The following is a 19605-nucleotide window of genomic DNA, read 5'->3' as shown; positions in this document are numbered from 1 at the left end:
TCAATTGCTACCTATTGAATTTTAAACTTTGTATTTTTAATGTTTTAAATTTCTATGTAAGAACAACTTATTATAGACTAGTATTAAAATGTAAAGCTTTTTGACTAAACCTAAACATTATTGACTATTGTTATAATTATCAGTATTATTAAAATAAATTAAATTTTTTTGTAAATCGCTACAAATAGTTTAAAATTACCTAGTTTTAATATTTTAAAAATTTCATTGAGTTTTGAGTAGGTACATAAAATAATAATTTCAGTACCAATGGTGATTTTCAAGTTTCTATAATTATTATTTTTTAATATAATATAAAAATAACAAAAGTCAATTGAAGCCAAATCGTTATTATTAGTTAGAAAAGTTAGAATATTCAATGTCGTCAACATTTGAGTTTCAGTCACTCATAAAAATTATTACGAGTATAACTAAACTTATTTTTATTTTTTTTTAATTAAAAATTATTTTGTAGTTATAAATTAATACATTTTAATATTTATACTTAAGATTTGAAAATTTAATATGTGGTTCCTCAAAAGTTGTTAAAAAATACTAAAATTTAAAAAAAAAAGTTAAGTGTATATTTTAACAAAATTGGATATTTAACGTAAACAAGAAAATTTCTCATCAAATTATTTTGATTTTGTGTCGAAAAATAAAACATTCCACTATTACTTAAATTGTCATTTTCTAAACACAATTAAATTTTCAAAATAATTGGACTCAGTTTTAGCTATTTATAGGCATTTAAAATGTCCTTAATTTTTAGCATTTATTAAACATTTTAGGGTCGATTAAAAAGTTTGAAAATTGAATACAACTAATACAAGGTTCCTCAAAACTTAGGTATGTTGTAGGTACTGGAACAAAAAAAGGATAAGAAAATATATACAATTATACGATTTCCATAATGGACATTTGAAGTTCAGGTTTGGACGAAATTGAATATTTAATCAAAGAATAAGGATTTTGGTTATGTTATTGTGAATTGTAATTATTTGTGGAAATTTGAACTTTTACATAGGTATTAATGTATTTTATACATGCAAATACACATTGACATTTTCAAAACATTATTTGGATAATAGATACATTTTATGTTTTTGCTTGTTGATACCACGAACCTACTCGAATATTCGTTTAGCATTCTACTGCAGGTACCTCCTAAGTCCTAAGTCATAAAAAAACTTAAAAGTTAAGAACAATAATATAATATAGTTTATTATAATAATCAAATATTTTATATAATACAATAAATACAATATTTTGGCAAAAATGAATATCCAATTACCTACCTACCGTATACTGCTTATTGAATTTACTTTCTCGCCACTTTACCAGAAACTATATTATTGAAAATTAAAACATTTCTATAGTGCTTCAAAAGGTGACGACAAACACGATCATTTAAAAAAAAATTTTAAAACGCACATCGTTATAAAACCATTACAATCATCGCTCCGCTCTACAGAATCTGAAAAACTTAATTCCGTTTATTTGGTCCACGGTTAATAATAATATCTTCCGCATGACCGTATTAGCGCATAGGCACTATGCCTATTTTCGGGGCCAACAAAAATAAAATGTGTGGCTACTGGCTACTATTTTTTTTTTTTGTTACATAATTATCTTATTTATACTTAAATACGAGGGATAAAAAAATATCCAAATTAGTGTAAAATAAGTTGTTTTTTATGGTATTTAGCAATTTAATTTTCTATAAATTTGGAGACTTGGTGTAAAATGAATTGTTTTTAAGATTTGTTAAAATTATTATCATATAAAAGTTAAGATTTGATTTTTTTTGTTTTTAAAAAATTAACACCGAAGTTCAATACCTCTACGTTTAAGTATAAATACTGAAAATGTATGATCGATGATTAACTTTATTCACCACTATAAAATGTTTCTATTTTTAAAAAATTCTTGGAGGGCCGGGGGGTCCGAACCCCTGGACCCTCCTCCAGTTATACGGCTTTGCCTAGGGCCTACGAGGCTACGATTGTATTAATCCGGGCCTAAGATTGTGCTTTGGTCCGTTTGCCGCGAGCAGATCTTTGGATGGTGGGCGGGCGGGGGGGTAGACGGTAGAGTATAATAATATAGTATAATAACTATTTGTAAGTCTATATGGGTAAGTGGCAACAGTGCGAAGACGTGCGCGTATCTCGTTCCGTCGTATTATTTCCACGGTCAGCGGCTCCCCACCACCCTTCCGCCGGCCAGGCTCGCGATGATAATAATATCATTAGATAATAATAATAATAATATCTTGTGATCGTGCGCAATGGAAAAACCGTATAATAATGTATATGAGCTACAATAATTTATTCGACTAAAAATGATAACGACTCGACGACGACGACGACGACGGCTGCAGCTGCTGCTGCTGCAGTGCACCGACAACGCACACGCGCGCACGCACGCACGTCCGTACGTAATTTACAAACACATTTGTCACGCATACGCGCAGGCACGCGCGTGCACGTCTCGACGAAAATATTTGGCATGTGTAAGCCGATAGCGAGACGTATCTGTTCACCGATAAAATAATAATAATAATAATAACATAATGTATAATTATTATTATTGTTGTGCCTACCACAGTAATCACAATAATAATAATAATAATTAACAATATCGTTTCATACGCACACGTAATACATTATAATAGTACACGTTTGAACGTTATCGCCGTCGCCCGTCGACTACGGGACGTGATTAGTCGTAAACACAACAACAGATTACGGAAGGACGCTCATCGCTCTCTCTCCTAATAATACACCTACATAACAACAATATTGGCGATCGTCGTCGTGTTGTCGCACGGTTCGGTGAAGTGCGTTTAATAAAAAATAAATAAACAATTAGTATAACCGCCGTGTCCGGTGTCGAGTTTGCGGATGGTGCGATACTGCCCACGGACCTCATCGACAAGTTGATTGCCACAATATATTATCTTCGTCGTCGCCGTTGCAATTGTCGTGTCGTCTGAACCGCCGTCACGTACACGCGCGCGCGCGCTCTCCATCCAACCGACCCGACGACCGTCGGAGACGCACGTCGCCGTCATTGCGTTCAAGACACACAGCACCAAACGCATTATAATAATATACCAACTGCATACGTCTTATGTTAGCCGGGTGAGTGTAAATGTACTTGTGCGATAGCCTGACTCTGAGTTCCCGAACGACCAGTAGGTGTCGGGGCGTGAACGCACACGGCGGGTTGTGTCGCGGTATCTAGCCGTACCCGACAACGCTGCACGACCGTCTTGACTGCAAATTTTCCGCCAGCGGCTGTCCTCTGACGTGTCTGGCGATGTGCTTTAGAGCTCGCGTTGTGTCGTCCATATATCCACCTGGATCGATATTGGACACTAGGCCACCCACCGGGGATCTATAATGTCTTAAGCGACCGTTTTGTGACCAACGGTGGTTACAACTTTGATAATATCATCCTCAGCTGTCCTCTGTTCTCTTCACCTGATGTGTTTGTATGCCTACTGTGGCGTTTTGTGTCATTGGGGACAGCGTGTCTATGCATATGCTATTACTAAATAGTTAATGGTTATTTATAATCGGTTTAAAATTATTTCTCCACTTTGTTCAGAATAAGTAAGTATATTTTAACATAGTCATCTTTAACTTGATCCATTAACTTACTTATTTTTTTTACTTTGTAGTGTTCATCAATTTTTTTTTTTTTCATATTTCTCTTGTCAGAATTTTAGTACTTTTGGATAAAATATTGAATATTCAATATATTTGTTATAAGCTTAGTTGTTAAAATACAACAGCTCTTTAAATAAAAAAAATATATAATGTATTATATATAAATACTTTTATAATTTCTTATAAAAATATGTAAACATAATTTTATAATTTACTTCAACTATTGCAAAATAACTAATTCAAGTTTAAATTTATTTATCATCCAAAGCACAATTTAGATTATTTTGTATTTATTTTATTTATCACTAATTATCGACTACTACCTTAGTCCTTAGTAGTTATGACAATTATGTGCCCTGTGTCTTTAATAAATCTTGATTTATTGCTTTAATGTTAAAGTCTAATGAATTAATATTAGTCACTACTATATTACAACAATATATGAAATCAGGAATGGTTGTTGTTTATAAACAAATATTCTTTATTGTGAAGCTGTCTATACAAATAATAAGGTTGTTTTGGAACCTTATTCTCTTGTAGGTATTGCATCAATTATTTTGTTATGCTTTATTAATCAAATTTCCATTTTCATTTTTGGGTTTTTATTAAAATATTTCTTTGTAATAATTGTTAAGCAACTTCATTTATAGTAATTCCTCTGTTTATAAGTCCATTTGTTGGAACTCTTCCAAGATGTTTATTAAAAAACATACCTAACATATTTTGATATTTACTTGATAAACTAACTATGTCTGTGTCAACAATTTTTATATTTAGGTACTTTGAATTTTAAAGAAAAATTTTATACGCTTTTATATTCCATCATTTTTAAATGATAAATATACATTACTGTGATTTATTATTATTGAAATATTTTATTGAATACCATTCATCAAAAGTAATTTTACGTTAAATGTATTATTTTCTAAATTTTAGTAAACAAAACCGAAACTATTATCAACAAATCTATTATTCTTATTGATTATTTTTTTAATACTTTTAAATTAACAATATTTATAAAGAGATAACAGGTACCTAATATAATCTGTACCATATTATTAAAAGATAACATAAATAATGTGTGTGTGTTTTCAAAACTCTTATCTTAATTATACATTATTTTGTTTTTGCTATAATACTAAATTATGATAATATACCTTATATGTATGCATTGTTTTTTTAGAGACTATGGTCTTATTTATTAACATGGTTCCTAATGCGATAATAATATTTAGTGTGGTCCATTCATTTATTATAATTTATTATTACTATCAACTACGTATAAATATTAATAGTGTTATAATATTTGGTTGATTTTCATTAATATGAATCGTATTATTTATTTTAGAAACATGCCGTTATTTGGGAAATCACAGAAAAACCCAGTGGAGGTAGTGAAACAAATAAAAGAAGCTGTTGTTGCATTAGAAAAAGGAGATAAAAAGTTAGAAAAAGTAAGTATAATATAATAAAAACTGATATTTGATTGGGTAATTTTATTATATAATTATTAATTTTGTTCCTCTGTCAAAATTTCAAACAATTAACTTTTTTATCATATGTTTATATGTATATTTAATTATGTGTTTTTGATAAGTTTTTACATTTAATTCTTTAATATTATTACTTGTATTCTACTTGATTTGATTGTTCGTTTATTTTTATTAGATGCAATATAAATCTTATAAAATAACAATCATACTTATTTATTATAATTTATATTATGTGATTATATTATATTTCAAGTGATATCCGATAGGTTTTATTGAACATTATTAGATAACTAAATGTTTACATAGAGATCAAAGTGTAGATCAATTTGTGTAAATTAAATACTATTAATACTATTAAGTAATAATAATAATTTAGGTAACTCTCGGGTTTTTAATTAATGTTATTGAACTATTAATAAATACACATTTTTTTATTACATGATCATGTTTAATTTTTGTAATAATTATGCTATTTCAGGCACAGGAAGATGTTAGCAAGAATCTTTTAGTCATAAAAAATTTATTATATGGAACAGCAGATACTGAGCCCCTGTCTGATATTGTTGTTGCTCAGTTAGCACAAGAAATGTACAACAACAACTTATTGCTAATGTTGGTACAAAATTTGACAAAAATAGACTTTGAAGTATGTAATTTTAATAGATTAATTAAATTTATTCTAATAAAACTGTTAATGTTATATTATTGAACATTGCAGGGGAAAAAGGACGTTGCTCAAGTTTTTAACAATGTCCTTCGTCGGCAATTGGGTAGCCGATCACCTACCGTTGAACATATTTGTGCAAAATCTGAAATTCTATTTACTCTAATTGCTGGGTAAGTGAGTTTATGTTAATATTATATGCATTTATTGAGGTTTACCGTATTAATATACATCCATATTACATGTAGAGTTGAGTATAAATAACTCGAATCTCGAGGAGAATAATATAAATAAATTTGAATTTTTTGTTTTTCAAGTTAAATACTTAAAATATAAATCATAAACACTTCAATGGCAAAAAAACTAATTTATGAAAGTTTTTGTTAATATTCACTAAAATATTATATTTTTAAATTTATATATAAAATTAGTTAAATTCCAATTCAACTAAATTAAACTAATCCAATTTGATTCAATCCAATTGTCTAGCATAAACAAGTTGTCCAAAATATTTATTACCGCAAAATACCATTCGACATGCGCAACAAATAAGGCAGTAACTTGAAAAAATGCAAAATCGAGTTACTGCTATTTTGTAACATACATTTGTTCATGCTATCAAAATTGTTAGTTCTACTCAAATAAGATTGTGTTCTTGTTTCAATACAATCAAAGAAGTATTTAATCATAATTCAAAGTTTATATTGCTTTTCCTGTAGTTGTAAAAGTTGAGTTACTGCCTTATTTGTTGCGCATGTCGCATTATTTGTAGCTAAACGTCTCTACTGCTATTTATAAATTATAATTTATAGATATTTGATCTGTATTAAATCATAACAATAAACAGATGTAAAATGTATAACATTGTATGAAATATTTGAGTAATTAATAAACCCTATTAAAAATACTAAAAATACTTATATACTCATAGTTATAAGTTGAGTTTTTTTTTATGTATTATAATTATACATTTTACTATTTTTATTTATTTAAATGATCTCTACATCAAACAGGCTTTGATCATCTGAAAAAATTTCACAAATTATTTAATTTATAATTAATTTGATAATATACCAAGTTCAAATACTTAATTATCTATGTATATCACTTAATATAAGAGGAATATTTAAAATTGGAGTTATAATTTCTACTAAAACAAACATTTATGGAGATTTAAAAATTAAAATGTATTCATTTTTGTTAGGAATACATCATAGTTTGCATTTTTAGTTACAGAGTAACAACTAATAATTGTATGAATAACATAAATATTATTTAAAGGTATGAACATCAAGAAATAGCTCTTAACTGTGGAACAATGTTACGTGAATGTGCTAGATATGAAGCTTTAGCAAAAATAATGCTGTACTCAAAAGAATTTTTTAATTTTTTCCGTTATGTAGAAGTTTCAACTTTTGATATTGCTTCAGATGCATTTTCCACGTTTAAGGTTGTATACTAATTAATTATGAGAATACACTACTCTGTTCTCACTAACTTTATTTAATGTTATTGCTTATTTTTGTAACATAGGAATTGCTGACTAGACACAAACCACTATGTGCTGAATTCCTTGAAATCAACTATGATAAAGTGTTTACACATTATCAACAGCTGCTGAATTCTGAAAATTATGTAACTCGTCGCCAGAGTCTCAAGTTACTTGGTGAACTGTTGTTAGACCGTCATAATTTTACGGTACATATTTAATTATATATAATATTCCTTTTTTTATAAATTGGTTGAATTGTTTTTATCATAATTATGTCTTTTAATCTTACATTTTTAAGGTGCTTTTTAATTTTTTGTTATTAGTACATTCTCTGGTGACATAATTTTATACTATGATTAACATATAAAAAACTTAAAATTTTAATAATTATTATTTCCATTATATTCAAAATACATGTTCATGATCCAATTGTTTTCCAAATGATGGAATAATAAAAACATAATATTTATTTTCCATCAATCCAATTTACAAATTAAATATGCTATATACACAAATAATAATGAGTTAGCATGAATCATCTCCAAAACCAATGGTTCTGCTAAAGGAGAGAGATTCTAAACTATATACTCTGTTCAGAATGAGATCGTACCTCGACAGCCAACTTGTGCACATGGGAGTTGCTTCACTCTGCAGCGCTAGCCTCACAAGCTTTCATTGAACTATTATTCCATTATAAGTGGAGTAAGTATCTAACCGTCGCTAACGAAAACTGGTCGCCACCGAGATACAATCTCATTCTGAACCGAGTATAGACTAAAATAAGGTTACAAATCTTGACTAAACAAAAAGCTTTGTCAATATTATGAAAAGTTAATTGCGTTCAAAGTGATTAGATTAGGTTAACAATATACTTTTTATACAATTTAAAATTATTACTTAAATTTAATTTATGCCTTATGCAAAATTGTATAAATGTGTATTTGGAACTATGTTGCCCAAAAATGATTACAGATAACATTTAATTTAGATTTAAGACGAGTACATTAGTTATGATTCAAAACAGCAATGTCATCTTTCACATTATACATTATATAAACTAAAAGTTTATACAAAAAGGACAAATTAAAGATGAATTTAAGTTAAGAATTCGATGTAACTTTAAGATTCTTAAAATGAGTATTGTAAATGCATCCCCAAAATGAAATCTCGTAAGAAATGATTGATTATATTAGAGATGTTTAATTATTTGTTTCAGGTAATGACTCGTTACATATCAAATCCGGACAATTTAAAATTGATGATGAATATGTTAAAGGAAAAATCTAGAAATATTCAATTTGAAGCTTTTCATGTTTTTAAGGTATAAATTTTAATTTGCAAATATTTACAATATAATACAATAGTACTTTTTTTCTTTAGGTATTTGTTGCTAATCCTAATAAACCAAAGCCTATTCTGGACATTTTGCTTCGTAACCAAGATAAGCTGGTAGAATTCTTAACAAGATTTCATACCGAGCGATCTGAAGATGAACAGTTTAATGATGAAAAGGCGTATCTGATCAAACAAATTAAAGAGCTCAAACCCACTACTAGTGATCAATGATTTAGGGTGTATGCGACTCGAAATTATGACTATTCGGGTTGTTGATAATTACTTTACTTGTCGTCATTTTATTTTAAGTTAGATTATATTTAGGGGTAATAACACATTTCTATAATTTGGTTTTCCAAGGGGCATTTCAAATTTTTACGCATAACAAATAAACATAATTTATTTATTTATTGTTTTATAAATGCCTCAGCGTTAAATAAATGTAATTATACTTGTTTGCATAATAGGAATTATAAAATTTGAATATGGAATGTAGATGCAATCTTATTGTATTCATTTGTTATATTTTGTAATTTCTATTAGTAAACACACATACATACAATGTACAATATACATGTATGTGTGCATGAGTATAATTTTGTCAAGTGTTAATATGGATAATCAATGTAATCATTAAGAAGAAAAATAATTTTTTATATTAGAATACTGTTGTATTAAACATTTTAAAATTGTTTATACATTGTATTCATTAGAAAAAAAATCCTTATTTTATAATTATAAACAATTTGTTTATAATAAAATATTTAACTAATTATATTTATATACTATATGAAAGGACTTTTTAGAAAAATTAATGTTTGTTACCTATGCATTAAAAAAGTACATTAAACGAGGTTCACTATTAAATTTTATTTTTTAAGCTAAAATTTATTCTGGAATTTCATCCAACAAATTTGTTGATTGTTTGTCGTTTTAATATTGTTGGTTTATTAATTAATATTGCTACAAATGTGTCATAAAAACATTAACAAATGTTTTTTAAAATATTTTTGGTAATAATAATTATGTGGTATTTTTGTATTGCAAAAGACAGTTTAGTAGTAATTATATTATTTAGATTATAAAAAGTCTTTTATACATCAATAAAATAAATAGTTCAAAATTGAGTAGATTCTTTTATTCTTACAATTGTTAATATTATAAATAGAAAATGAAACTACCGCAATAATAAAATTGTAATATTTTCTATGTGAAAATAGCAACAAACATATTATCTTAAAAAAATTGTTTATTTTATACTATTATATTACCTCCAACAATATAGTAATCATACGCCCCTGTTTAAAACAGAATTATCCTTATTTTAAGGATTATGTCTCCTAATTCTGACAAACTTCAAACAGAACGCTTTTATCTTATTTTTAGCAAAATAGTAATGTTAAACTTTTAAATATGTATGTTAGGGGAAAACCTGTAGACAAAAAAAAAGTAATATTTTTATTGTTCTACATTGAATTGTTATTGAAACCAAAGTCATCAGTTATAAACAACAGTTTTTGTGTAATATGTGACGAGTGACACAAACAGTCGCTCGAACGGCCACACTAAACGATAGTAGTACATTTTAATTTTCTTTGGAGTAGGAAGCCTTGTACCACCGCGTTGCCTAATAGCAATTGGAAAATATAAAATATTTTTTTTTATTTACCAATCGTATTTATAGAAAATCGTCATGATAATAGATGAGTTATAATTAAAACAATATGACTGAATATTTTTATTAAAAAAAACTATGTTATCGTGTTATCTATAAAACAGTTTGTGTGATCAAATCACGAATTTTCACGTTATCAACCGACATTTTTCTCCCTTCTACTTTCCCATTCATGCTATCTCATTCACAAGCCTCTTTTCATCGTCCGTCCGTGTCTTGCACTATCTTCTCATTTCTACTGTCGTCGTTGTTTTTCTCATTGTTTTTGTAACTTTTATTAGGGTTTCCCGTTTGTCGTCGGTCCGTGTCCGACAAACTAAAATTACCCGACGAATCAGCTGACATAATCATGCTGTCAAAGAAATGCATCAAGTACGTTTGCTGGACACTGATATTCGCGTTTGTGTTCCTCGGACTGCCGAAACTTTGTTTGAGCACCGGACACATGGGCGGATAGGCCTACTGGGAAACCGGGCATTTCCCGGTGCGCCCCCCCCCTTCGTATTTCGGTAATGGGGCCCTTTTTAGATTTTTTTTCACGTAGAAGCGCCTTTTTAAAATTTCCCGGTAGGCTAAAAATGGCCTATCCGCTCATGACCGGATACCTCCAGGGTGTCCGCGCCTATTGTCGACTCGATACTTTGGGCCAAAGCATTGTCATCCACCGTCAATACTACCGTATTATATACTGCCGTCAATCGTTATTTTTATGACTGATAGTTCATTACATCTGTAGTGATAAATCCAATATAAATTATAAGTAGATACTCAAATAAATTCAATTAAAAATATAAATATTGTTGTGTTTATTGTTTAAAACGTGTAATTCAGCCTCAAAAGTAATGTTTTTTTTCTGGTCAACTCTTTAAACCATTGTCAACATTTCTATTATATTTTTTTCAGATTTTTATAATAAAATAAAAATCATAAATTTAAATAAAATATTAGGCCATTTTCAGTTAAAATGAATTTTCTTAGAATTTTTTTAATATTTTTAGGATTTAAAAATCCGGGTCCTAATCATGACATATCACTTGAATTTGTCAGGCTGGTGAATAATGTACACAGTAATACAGACGGTACAATACAGTCAGCAGTACACACTTGACACTACTATACTACTTCATACCTACACACATTGACATTATAACAGTTTTTTTTTATTTTGCAGTTCCTTTGGAGTTTGGACATCAGCTAGATAATTAGGAACGTAACTGTACCAAGCTAATAGCTATGTCGTTATTCATTAATATTCTTCGTCGACGATTATTGTAAAATATTCATTTTTTCAAATAATACATCGGCAGCAGCAATGCATTAGTGGAGGGGAGGGAACGGGTACCTACTACCGGCATCATAATAATATTATCATCTGCCTATATAGCTATATCCCATCAAATAAAAACACGTACGTATAGCCTGCAAGTATTATTACGTGTACATTAGCCGCATTTATACATAGATATTAGATAGCTAGACGACACACACACATGCGGTGTTGATATCACGCCGTGTATGTACATAAAATATTATGTATTTGTACGTATTTGTTTATGAGATTCATCATAAATCATAATCGTTGACATTCAATGACTTATTGAATATTTGTAAATATTGGGTAAAGGCTTAACTTAGTACTAGTTAATAAAAATGCAAAAATAATAAATATACCTTTATTATTTATTTTTAATAGTATTACTGATAAGTAACAATATTATATCGGTCTGGCGCAGAATTCTACATCACCCGTAGATACCTACATTAAGGTACGTACCTATTCTTTTTATTATTATTTACATATGTATATTATACACAATATACACAATATACATAAATGGAAGGTATACCTAAAGGCTATAATGTAATGCCTATAACTAAATGTCCGTATTAGGTTCTGTGCGAACCGATGAATTATGAATATATTGATTTGTTATTTTTTTTATTTTACTCTAATACTCTGTCATCACCATTTGGCGCAGTACATGGGGGGGGGTCTCTGATAGAAAATTGAATCTAGTTGGTACTCGGAAATGCCAAAAGTAATAATTCCTAGTATTTATTACTTAAAATAACTGAAAAAACATAAAAAAATAATAAAGAATACTGACTACTCTGATGTATAACGGAAATTTTTACGTAAAACAGAAAATCGATTTTGTTTTTAGATGCAACTTCAAAATGAATAACCTTTGTCCTTCGGTGCATACAATTTTCACCAAATGTTTATACTGACATTGATAATGATATACATGATTAAATTTTAAGAATATTTTAAATTTTTTTCAGTTGCTTATAAATTATAAACATTTGAAATTGTTCTCCTCTAAATATCGATAAAAAAATGTTTGCTGTCAAAATGCTTGAAAACTTTAATTCAAGGTGTCGATATTCTTTATGAGTTTTTAATTTACTACATATTAAAAAATATCTAAAACACATGGTTACAAATTATTATTTTGTATAAGTGTTTAAATTTAGAATTTTGGCAAAATCTCGAAAATTTATAAAAAAAAATGTCTAAATATAAAATTAGTTAATTTAATAAAAGATTCCTATTATATAAGCTTTATTTATTTATTTATTTTTTTAATTAAGTTAATCGGAAATACATTAATTTTTTATGAGCGTGAGTTCAAATTTTACAACATTAGATACCTATGTGATATCACCTGTAATATAGGTAACGAATTCAAATTAAAATTTGTTTAATATTGTGTTACAATTTAAAACAAATAACCGTACTTGATACTTGATATTTTCAAAAACTGTTTACAATATTATTATTTTTTATACATGGTATAATTTTTAAAATACTTTGAGTTTTTTTGTGCTATTATTATAATATTATAAACATTTTCCTTTTTTTTTCTCTAAATATTGATGAAATTTTTTTCACTCGGTCCAAAACCTTGAAAATTTAATACAAAAGCCCGTATAAATTGTTCTTTAGGTATATAAAAATCTTTAAAATACACAAGCATAATTTATTTTTTTAAGCATTTGAAGTTCAAATTTTGATAAAATGCGTCACAACAATTTACTAAAAGTTTTGGAAATAAACAAGTTTGCATCATAATGGATTTTTTCCCACAATTTAATAGGTACCTATAGGCAGGTATTTTATATCTATATTATTTAATTTAATATACAGGTATTCAAAATAAGTTTTTAATTATTAAATAATGCATTGGTATAATAATTAAATATACTTTTGTTTATACGAATGCAAATAAGTACCTATATTATTATTGTATTAATAAACATATATATGTAATATGTGCCGCTGGTTTTCAAATCAATGTCAATTCTTAATTTATCAAATAAATGGGTACCTACCTACTTCAGTATGACAATATGTATATGTTTGATATAATCATAAAACTGCACAAGCCATATTATAGTAGCACATTAAACTTGCTCAATTTTCATATTTTTAATAATATCAATTATTTTGACAAATTAATATAAAAGGTAGGTGTAATATTCTTATATAGTTACCTACGGGCAACGGGCTACGACCTACCTATATTATATTAAATAATAGTATAAATTATAATCATTCAGCGCTTGACTTGTTGCCGATTAGTCCTCGGCTTTAATTTAAATGGTTATTTTTTTTTATTAGTAGAACGAAATCGGAATACGGAAAATAGGACGTACTTTACGGACGGTTCGATTAAACAAATCGAAATCGTTTCCTATTTTTCCTCGCATTGTTGCACCTCTTATCATTTACCACCTAACACCGTCGACGACGCGTCCTGTTATCAACCGACATTTTCTCCCTTCTACTTTCCCATTCACGCTATCTCACTCACAAGCCTCTTTTCATCGTCCGTCCGTGTCTTGCACTCTCTTCTTATTTCTACGGTCGTCGTCGTTATCTTCCCCTCGAAACTAACCAAGTACCGTCTCATCCGTTGGCCGCCTCCACGCATGAAATGACAACTCGACGTCACTACCGTCGTCGTTGTTTTTCTCATTGTTTTTGTAACTTTTATTAGGGTTTCCCGTTTGTCGTCGGTCCGTGTCCGACAAACCAAAATTACCCGGCGAATCAGCTGACTTATAATCATGCTGTCAAAGAAATGCATCAAGTACATTTGCTGGACACTGATATTCGCGTTTGTGTTCCTCGGACTGCCGAAACTTTGTTTGAGCCACGGACACCATCACCACCACCACCACGATCACGAACACGATCATGATCACCATACCGCCGATCCCGTGTCTGCGCCGATTGTCGACTCGATGCTTTGGGTCAAAGCATTGTCATCCACCGTGGCCATTAGCGTACTGCCGTTTTTCGTGTTGTTCTTCATACCAATCGATAACAAGGACGAACATAAGTCGTTTTTGAAAGTGCTATTGAGTTTTGCGTCTGGTGGATTGTTGGGCGACGCATTCCTTCACTTAATCCCACATTCATTGTCCACACATCACCACCACAGACACGGTGATCATCATCACAACGATGACCATCACCATGATCACGGTCAACATTGTAGTGCCGATTCACACGGTTCAGAGGGTGGCCATGACCATGGCAACGAGATGAGAGTGGGATTGTGGATCCTGGCCGGCATATTGGTTTTCTTATTTGTTGAGAAAATGGTTCGAGTGATAAAAGGTGGTCATAGTCATTCACATTCGTCTGTACGCCCCAAGGAAAAGTTGAGTGATGATGAAGATGAAGATGATGACAAAAATGTGAAACTCACAAGTAAATTTAATAATTTTTATATCAGTCTAATGTGTAATAAGATAAAATTTATGTTTAACTTAATTTCCTACTTTTTAAACTGATAACATTTTTAATTTTAAATATGCATTTTAACCCTGTAAAAGAGATGTTTAACTGCAAAATATCAGACAAGTACCTAGATATTAAATACATTATAGTTTAAGTAGGCATAGTAGAGCATTATTTGAACTGATTTAGATATATAAGTAATACATCAAACTCAATGGTAGGTGTATATTAAGAATTATTTTCATTTTGAACCAATTATATATTTCAAGGTGCTGGGACTTATTATTATGACATTAATATACCTATATTAAAATACATATTTTAACTGAACATTTGAATCTGAAATTTCACTATGTACCATGGCCCAGGCCTCCGTAGATATGCTATTGATTGATTTATCTAGACATTTACTTAAACAAATACCTAAATTAACTTTTTAACCATTACATCTAATATCTACCTACATTTCAAACAAATATAAACCTATTAAATAAGTATAAAAGCAATTGTAAAAATATTCTATTCAAATATAATAATACATTTATTATAAAATTATACTTTTTATTTTAACACACAATAATATTGGTTGATATTTAATTAATTATTCTACAAAGTTTAAAGTACTTATTAGTTATTTAGTCAAGCACTAAGAACTAAGAAAAATGTAAATGTTATCATGTGATTCTTATTTGTCTTTTTTTTAAATTTTTCTTATACATGCACAACACACATTATACATTATATACTCTATATGTTATCTAATCTAATTTTAGTTTAAATAAACTTGAAAACTAGGTTGTGTATTTAAATGAATAATGATATAATTAAAATAAATAAATACATATAATAATTCTACAAAATTACACACACAAGAGAATCTTCAGTTTCTTGTGTGTATAAATAAAATATTTATAAATTTTAAGTAAAATACCAAATTAATTTAAAAACTATCATACTATTTATTTCATTAGGTACCTACTTAAGTTAACTATTTTGTTAAGGTGCCCACTTAGGTCTTAAAAATAAAAATATTAATTTAATATAGTAAAATTATATTAAATATTCTAGGTACATGTGTTTAATTTTATTTATTATTATTATATTTTTATAGCTCCAAAACAAAGTTTATCAGTAGCTGGATGGTTAAATGTTGTTGCTGATTTTACACACAATTTTACTGATGGACTTGCTATTGGTGCTGCTTATTTAGCCGGCCAAAATATTGGTATAGTTACAACAATAACAGTATTACTTCATGAAGTTCCTCACGAAATTGGAGATTATGCAATTTTAATTCAAGAAGGTAGCTCTAAGGCAAATGTGAGTAAATATATTCTAAAATTCGTTAACGGTTTGTTAACAATAATAAATCAAGCTTATTAAATTAAATAATTAATTACATTTTTTATAAAAATAGATACCATACTATGTTTGTACTGCTTAACTTTTCTAAAAAATATGATGTTGATTATTTATTTGAAGTAAAATGTTCTTATAAATTTGTGTTTTTAAATATCTAACCGTATTAAATTAATTATCATTTTAAAGATAGAGAAGTAAATTAATTGTAAATATCTATGATTTTATTCTACATAGGACACCTAAAAATTTTAAAACTTGCTTTAAAATTTAAATATCAAAAAACTAGGTAAGACCCCAGATAATATTCTTACATTTAAACTTGATAATAGATCAATTTACTTTAATATTAAAGCTAACTACATACAATTTCTGAATGAAGATTTACTATGTTATACATTTATTGAATAAACACATACTTAAATAATTAATTAGAAGTATTTGTTTTTATCTGATTGTTTAATCATTTTAATTTTAGTTAATTGATTTGCATTTTATTTTATTATTTTTAAAATTCATATAATATTAACCAAACAATTGTATTCTCTCTTGCAGGCTATGAAATGTCAGTTAGTAACTGCAATAGGAGCTATATGCGGTACATTAGTGTCATTGACATTTGGAAAAGATAGTAAGTTTGTACAAACTCTTAATAATTTTATATTTCTCAGCTACAAGTGAATATAATATATAAATAAATTAAAATATATTCCAAGTATTAACCTATACACATTATATTATTATTAAAACAGTATGTTCTGATAGTTTATAAATACATTTTATTTAAATTATATAATACACACTGTGTAAGTTGTTAAATAATTTCATATAACATACAAATTCTAGTTAATTAATTATAAATAAAAACATCATGTACATTATTTATATGCTAATTAAACTTATGTAGGCTGTTATATAATAAATGTACAAACAATATTTTATTTTATAAATTACATTCGAGTCGCGATAACTCAAACCTCAATAACTCTAAAAACTTGACAACTCAAATTTTTTTTTATTCCCTAGAAATATAAATTAATATAAATTCGAGTTAGATATTTCGAAGCAAATTTTTGTCTCCCTTCAACTTCTAGTTATCACGACTACTGTATTTTGAATCAATTAGTAGTGATTTCAAATTTTTTCATTATAAATACACTTAAAATATTACATACTACGGATTTGTAGGTTTTATGAAAATCATTAGGAATAATTCAATATAAGAAAACTAATTTAAAATGTATTAATACAATTAGACATCATAATATGCTATGAAATAAGAAACTTAAAAATTCCTTGATAAATATATGTATATTTATACAATATATATTTTAAATAAGCTTTTAGATTAAGGCATCGCTATACCAACATTTGTTTTCTCTGTCTATCTCCTACATAATATATGAACAAAGATACCTATTTTATATTATTTTATAAAGAAGAATATATCCTGTGCATTGACCGGATAGATTTTTAATATTTACATTTTTAATGGCTAAAAATAATGTTAATATAAAAAAATCTATCCGGTCAATGCGCACAAAATATTCCTTACAAAATATATAATAGGTGCTTTTGTCCTAAACTGGACCAGAGAGTCGTAATCGTGGAAGTACGAAATATCTTTTTGTTCCTATATTATGTGGTGATAGACAAAGAAATCAAATGTTGATGTAGCGGTCCCGCATTATTTAAATGTGAAATTAAATATTTTATATATACATTTAGTATTTTTAATTTACTTTTAAACAGTTTGATAATTTTATATTCACTTGAACATTTATTGGAAACATTATTTTATCATGCATAATAATGTTAATTTTTTTCAGGCGAAGTAGCAAATTCTTGGGTTCTACCATTTACAGCAGGTGGCTTCATTTATATTGCAACTGTAAACGTAATACCAAGTCTTTTGGAAGACTCTAGTTTTAAACAATCTATTAAAGAAATTATAGCTTTACTAGTAGGAGTTTACTTAATGGTTCTTGTTGCTAAATATGAATAAATAAAACAGTTTTATATAGTTTATTTGACTGAAGTTACAACCATATGTTGGCACGTAATTATTTTATTTAACAAGAATACAATTATTATTGTTTTAAATTTCATTTTTACAATTTGTTTAAAACTACATTTAATAAAAAAAAACCAATATCTATGCAATTGCATAGGATATATTGGTATTTTTATTTAGATTATATAATATTCATGAACTGATATGTGATAATGTTTTTGTATATAATATATTCCATCATTGTTATAATTCCAAAATAATGATTAATTTATTCAAGCAATAATAAAAAAAAAATTGTTTTATTAAGCTTTTAATCAATTTTGGATTATTTATCAAGATGGTTATTCTTAAAAAATACTTAATTCAAATTAATTTTTCATAATTCTATATTTTTAAAAGTCCCTTTTAAATATTGGTTGCAGTATTCAATAGTATCACATCTATTTAAAAAAAAACATCATTTATCTACATACTATAAAATGAGAAAATATGCATAATAACAACGACCATCAAATATAATGTATTAAATATATTGATAATATACATAATTTAATTTTTAATCAAATAAATAAGTTTAAGCTGACTAATATTCATTTTTCAGAGATTTTAAGGATGTTTACAAATGAGCCATTTTTATAATAATGTATCTATTGTGCCTTTTTTATCAATTACTATTTTCATATTATGTCATATGTAAATTATAATAACTACCAATTTTTTCTAAATTATTAATGCAGGTATTGTTACAAATGAGAGTTCTAATATTTAAAAATAAAAATATCAAAATTATATGACCATTTATTGTATTATGTTATTGAAACGCTGATGTATTATTTGAATAATTATTGTAATTTTGTTACGAAATTAAAACACATATTTTATGGATTTTGTCTTAAATTGTAGAAGATGACTTAGTAATTGTGTCCTTTACATCCTATTTTTTTTTTTTATGTAAATTCTAAATTTAGTTATCACATACTAAGATTTTGTTTTCTCAACAAATAATATTTTACAAAAGATAATTCATATTGATCAACTGATCAACAAAAATTTTTAACAACAAATCATTATCAACCTAGTTTGAAATATATTTAATTAGTATGCATTGTAGTAGTATAGTGTACTTTTATAGGTATCTAATGTTTA

General features: G+C 27.5%; 2 protein-coding genes across 5 annotated transcripts; both read left to right on the top strand.

Annotated features, from left to right (window-relative positions):
• Positions 1–2392: 2392 nt before the first annotated feature.
• Positions 2393–9354, top strand: LOC132926367 (protein Mo25). 2 transcript variants are annotated; one of them, XM_060990718.1, is made up of 8 exons: positions 2393–3143; positions 5023–5128; positions 5646–5813; positions 5886–6004; positions 7113–7281; positions 7365–7529; positions 8540–8644; positions 8704–9354. In XM_060990718.1, exons 1-8 carry the CDS (start codon positions 3133–3135, stop codon positions 8887–8889), a joined length of 1029 nt encoding a protein of 342 aa, XP_060846701.1. In that variant the 5' UTR covers positions 2393–3132; the 3' UTR covers positions 8890–9354. The 2 variants fall into 2 exon arrangements, with proteins under 2 accessions (XP_060846701.1, XP_060846702.1); XM_060990719.1 differs by lacking the exon at positions 2393–3143 and adding an exon at positions 3150–3617.
• A 2478-nt stretch (positions 9355–11832) lies between these two features.
• Positions 11833–18473, top strand: LOC132926478 (protein catecholamines up-like). 3 transcript variants are annotated; one of them, XM_060990840.1, is made up of 6 exons: positions 11833–11951; positions 12027–12099; positions 14338–15056; positions 16198–16406; positions 17001–17076; positions 18275–18473. In XM_060990840.1, the coding sequence occupies exons 3-6, from the start codon at positions 14408–14410 to the stop codon at positions 18448–18450; spliced, it is 1110 nt and encodes a 369-aa protein (XP_060846823.1). In that variant the 5' UTR covers positions 11833–11951; positions 12027–12099; positions 14338–14407; the 3' UTR covers positions 18451–18473. The 3 variants fall into 3 exon arrangements, with proteins under 3 accessions (XP_060846823.1, XP_060846822.1, XP_060846821.1); XM_060990839.1 differs by having other exon boundaries at positions 11866–12099; XM_060990838.1 differs by lacking the exons at positions 11833–11951; positions 12027–12099 and having other exon boundaries at positions 14132–15056.
• Positions 18474–19605: the final 1132 nt, after the last annotated feature.

This window comes from Rhopalosiphum padi, chromosome 3 (assembly GCF_020882245.1).
Source record: "Rhopalosiphum padi isolate XX-2018 chromosome 3, ASM2088224v1, whole genome shotgun sequence".
NCBI lineage: Eukaryota > Metazoa > Arthropoda > Insecta > Hemiptera > Aphididae > Rhopalosiphum > Rhopalosiphum padi.
The sequence above is the reverse complement of the archived record's forward strand: the minus strand, read 5'-3'. Positions and strand labels throughout refer to the sequence as shown.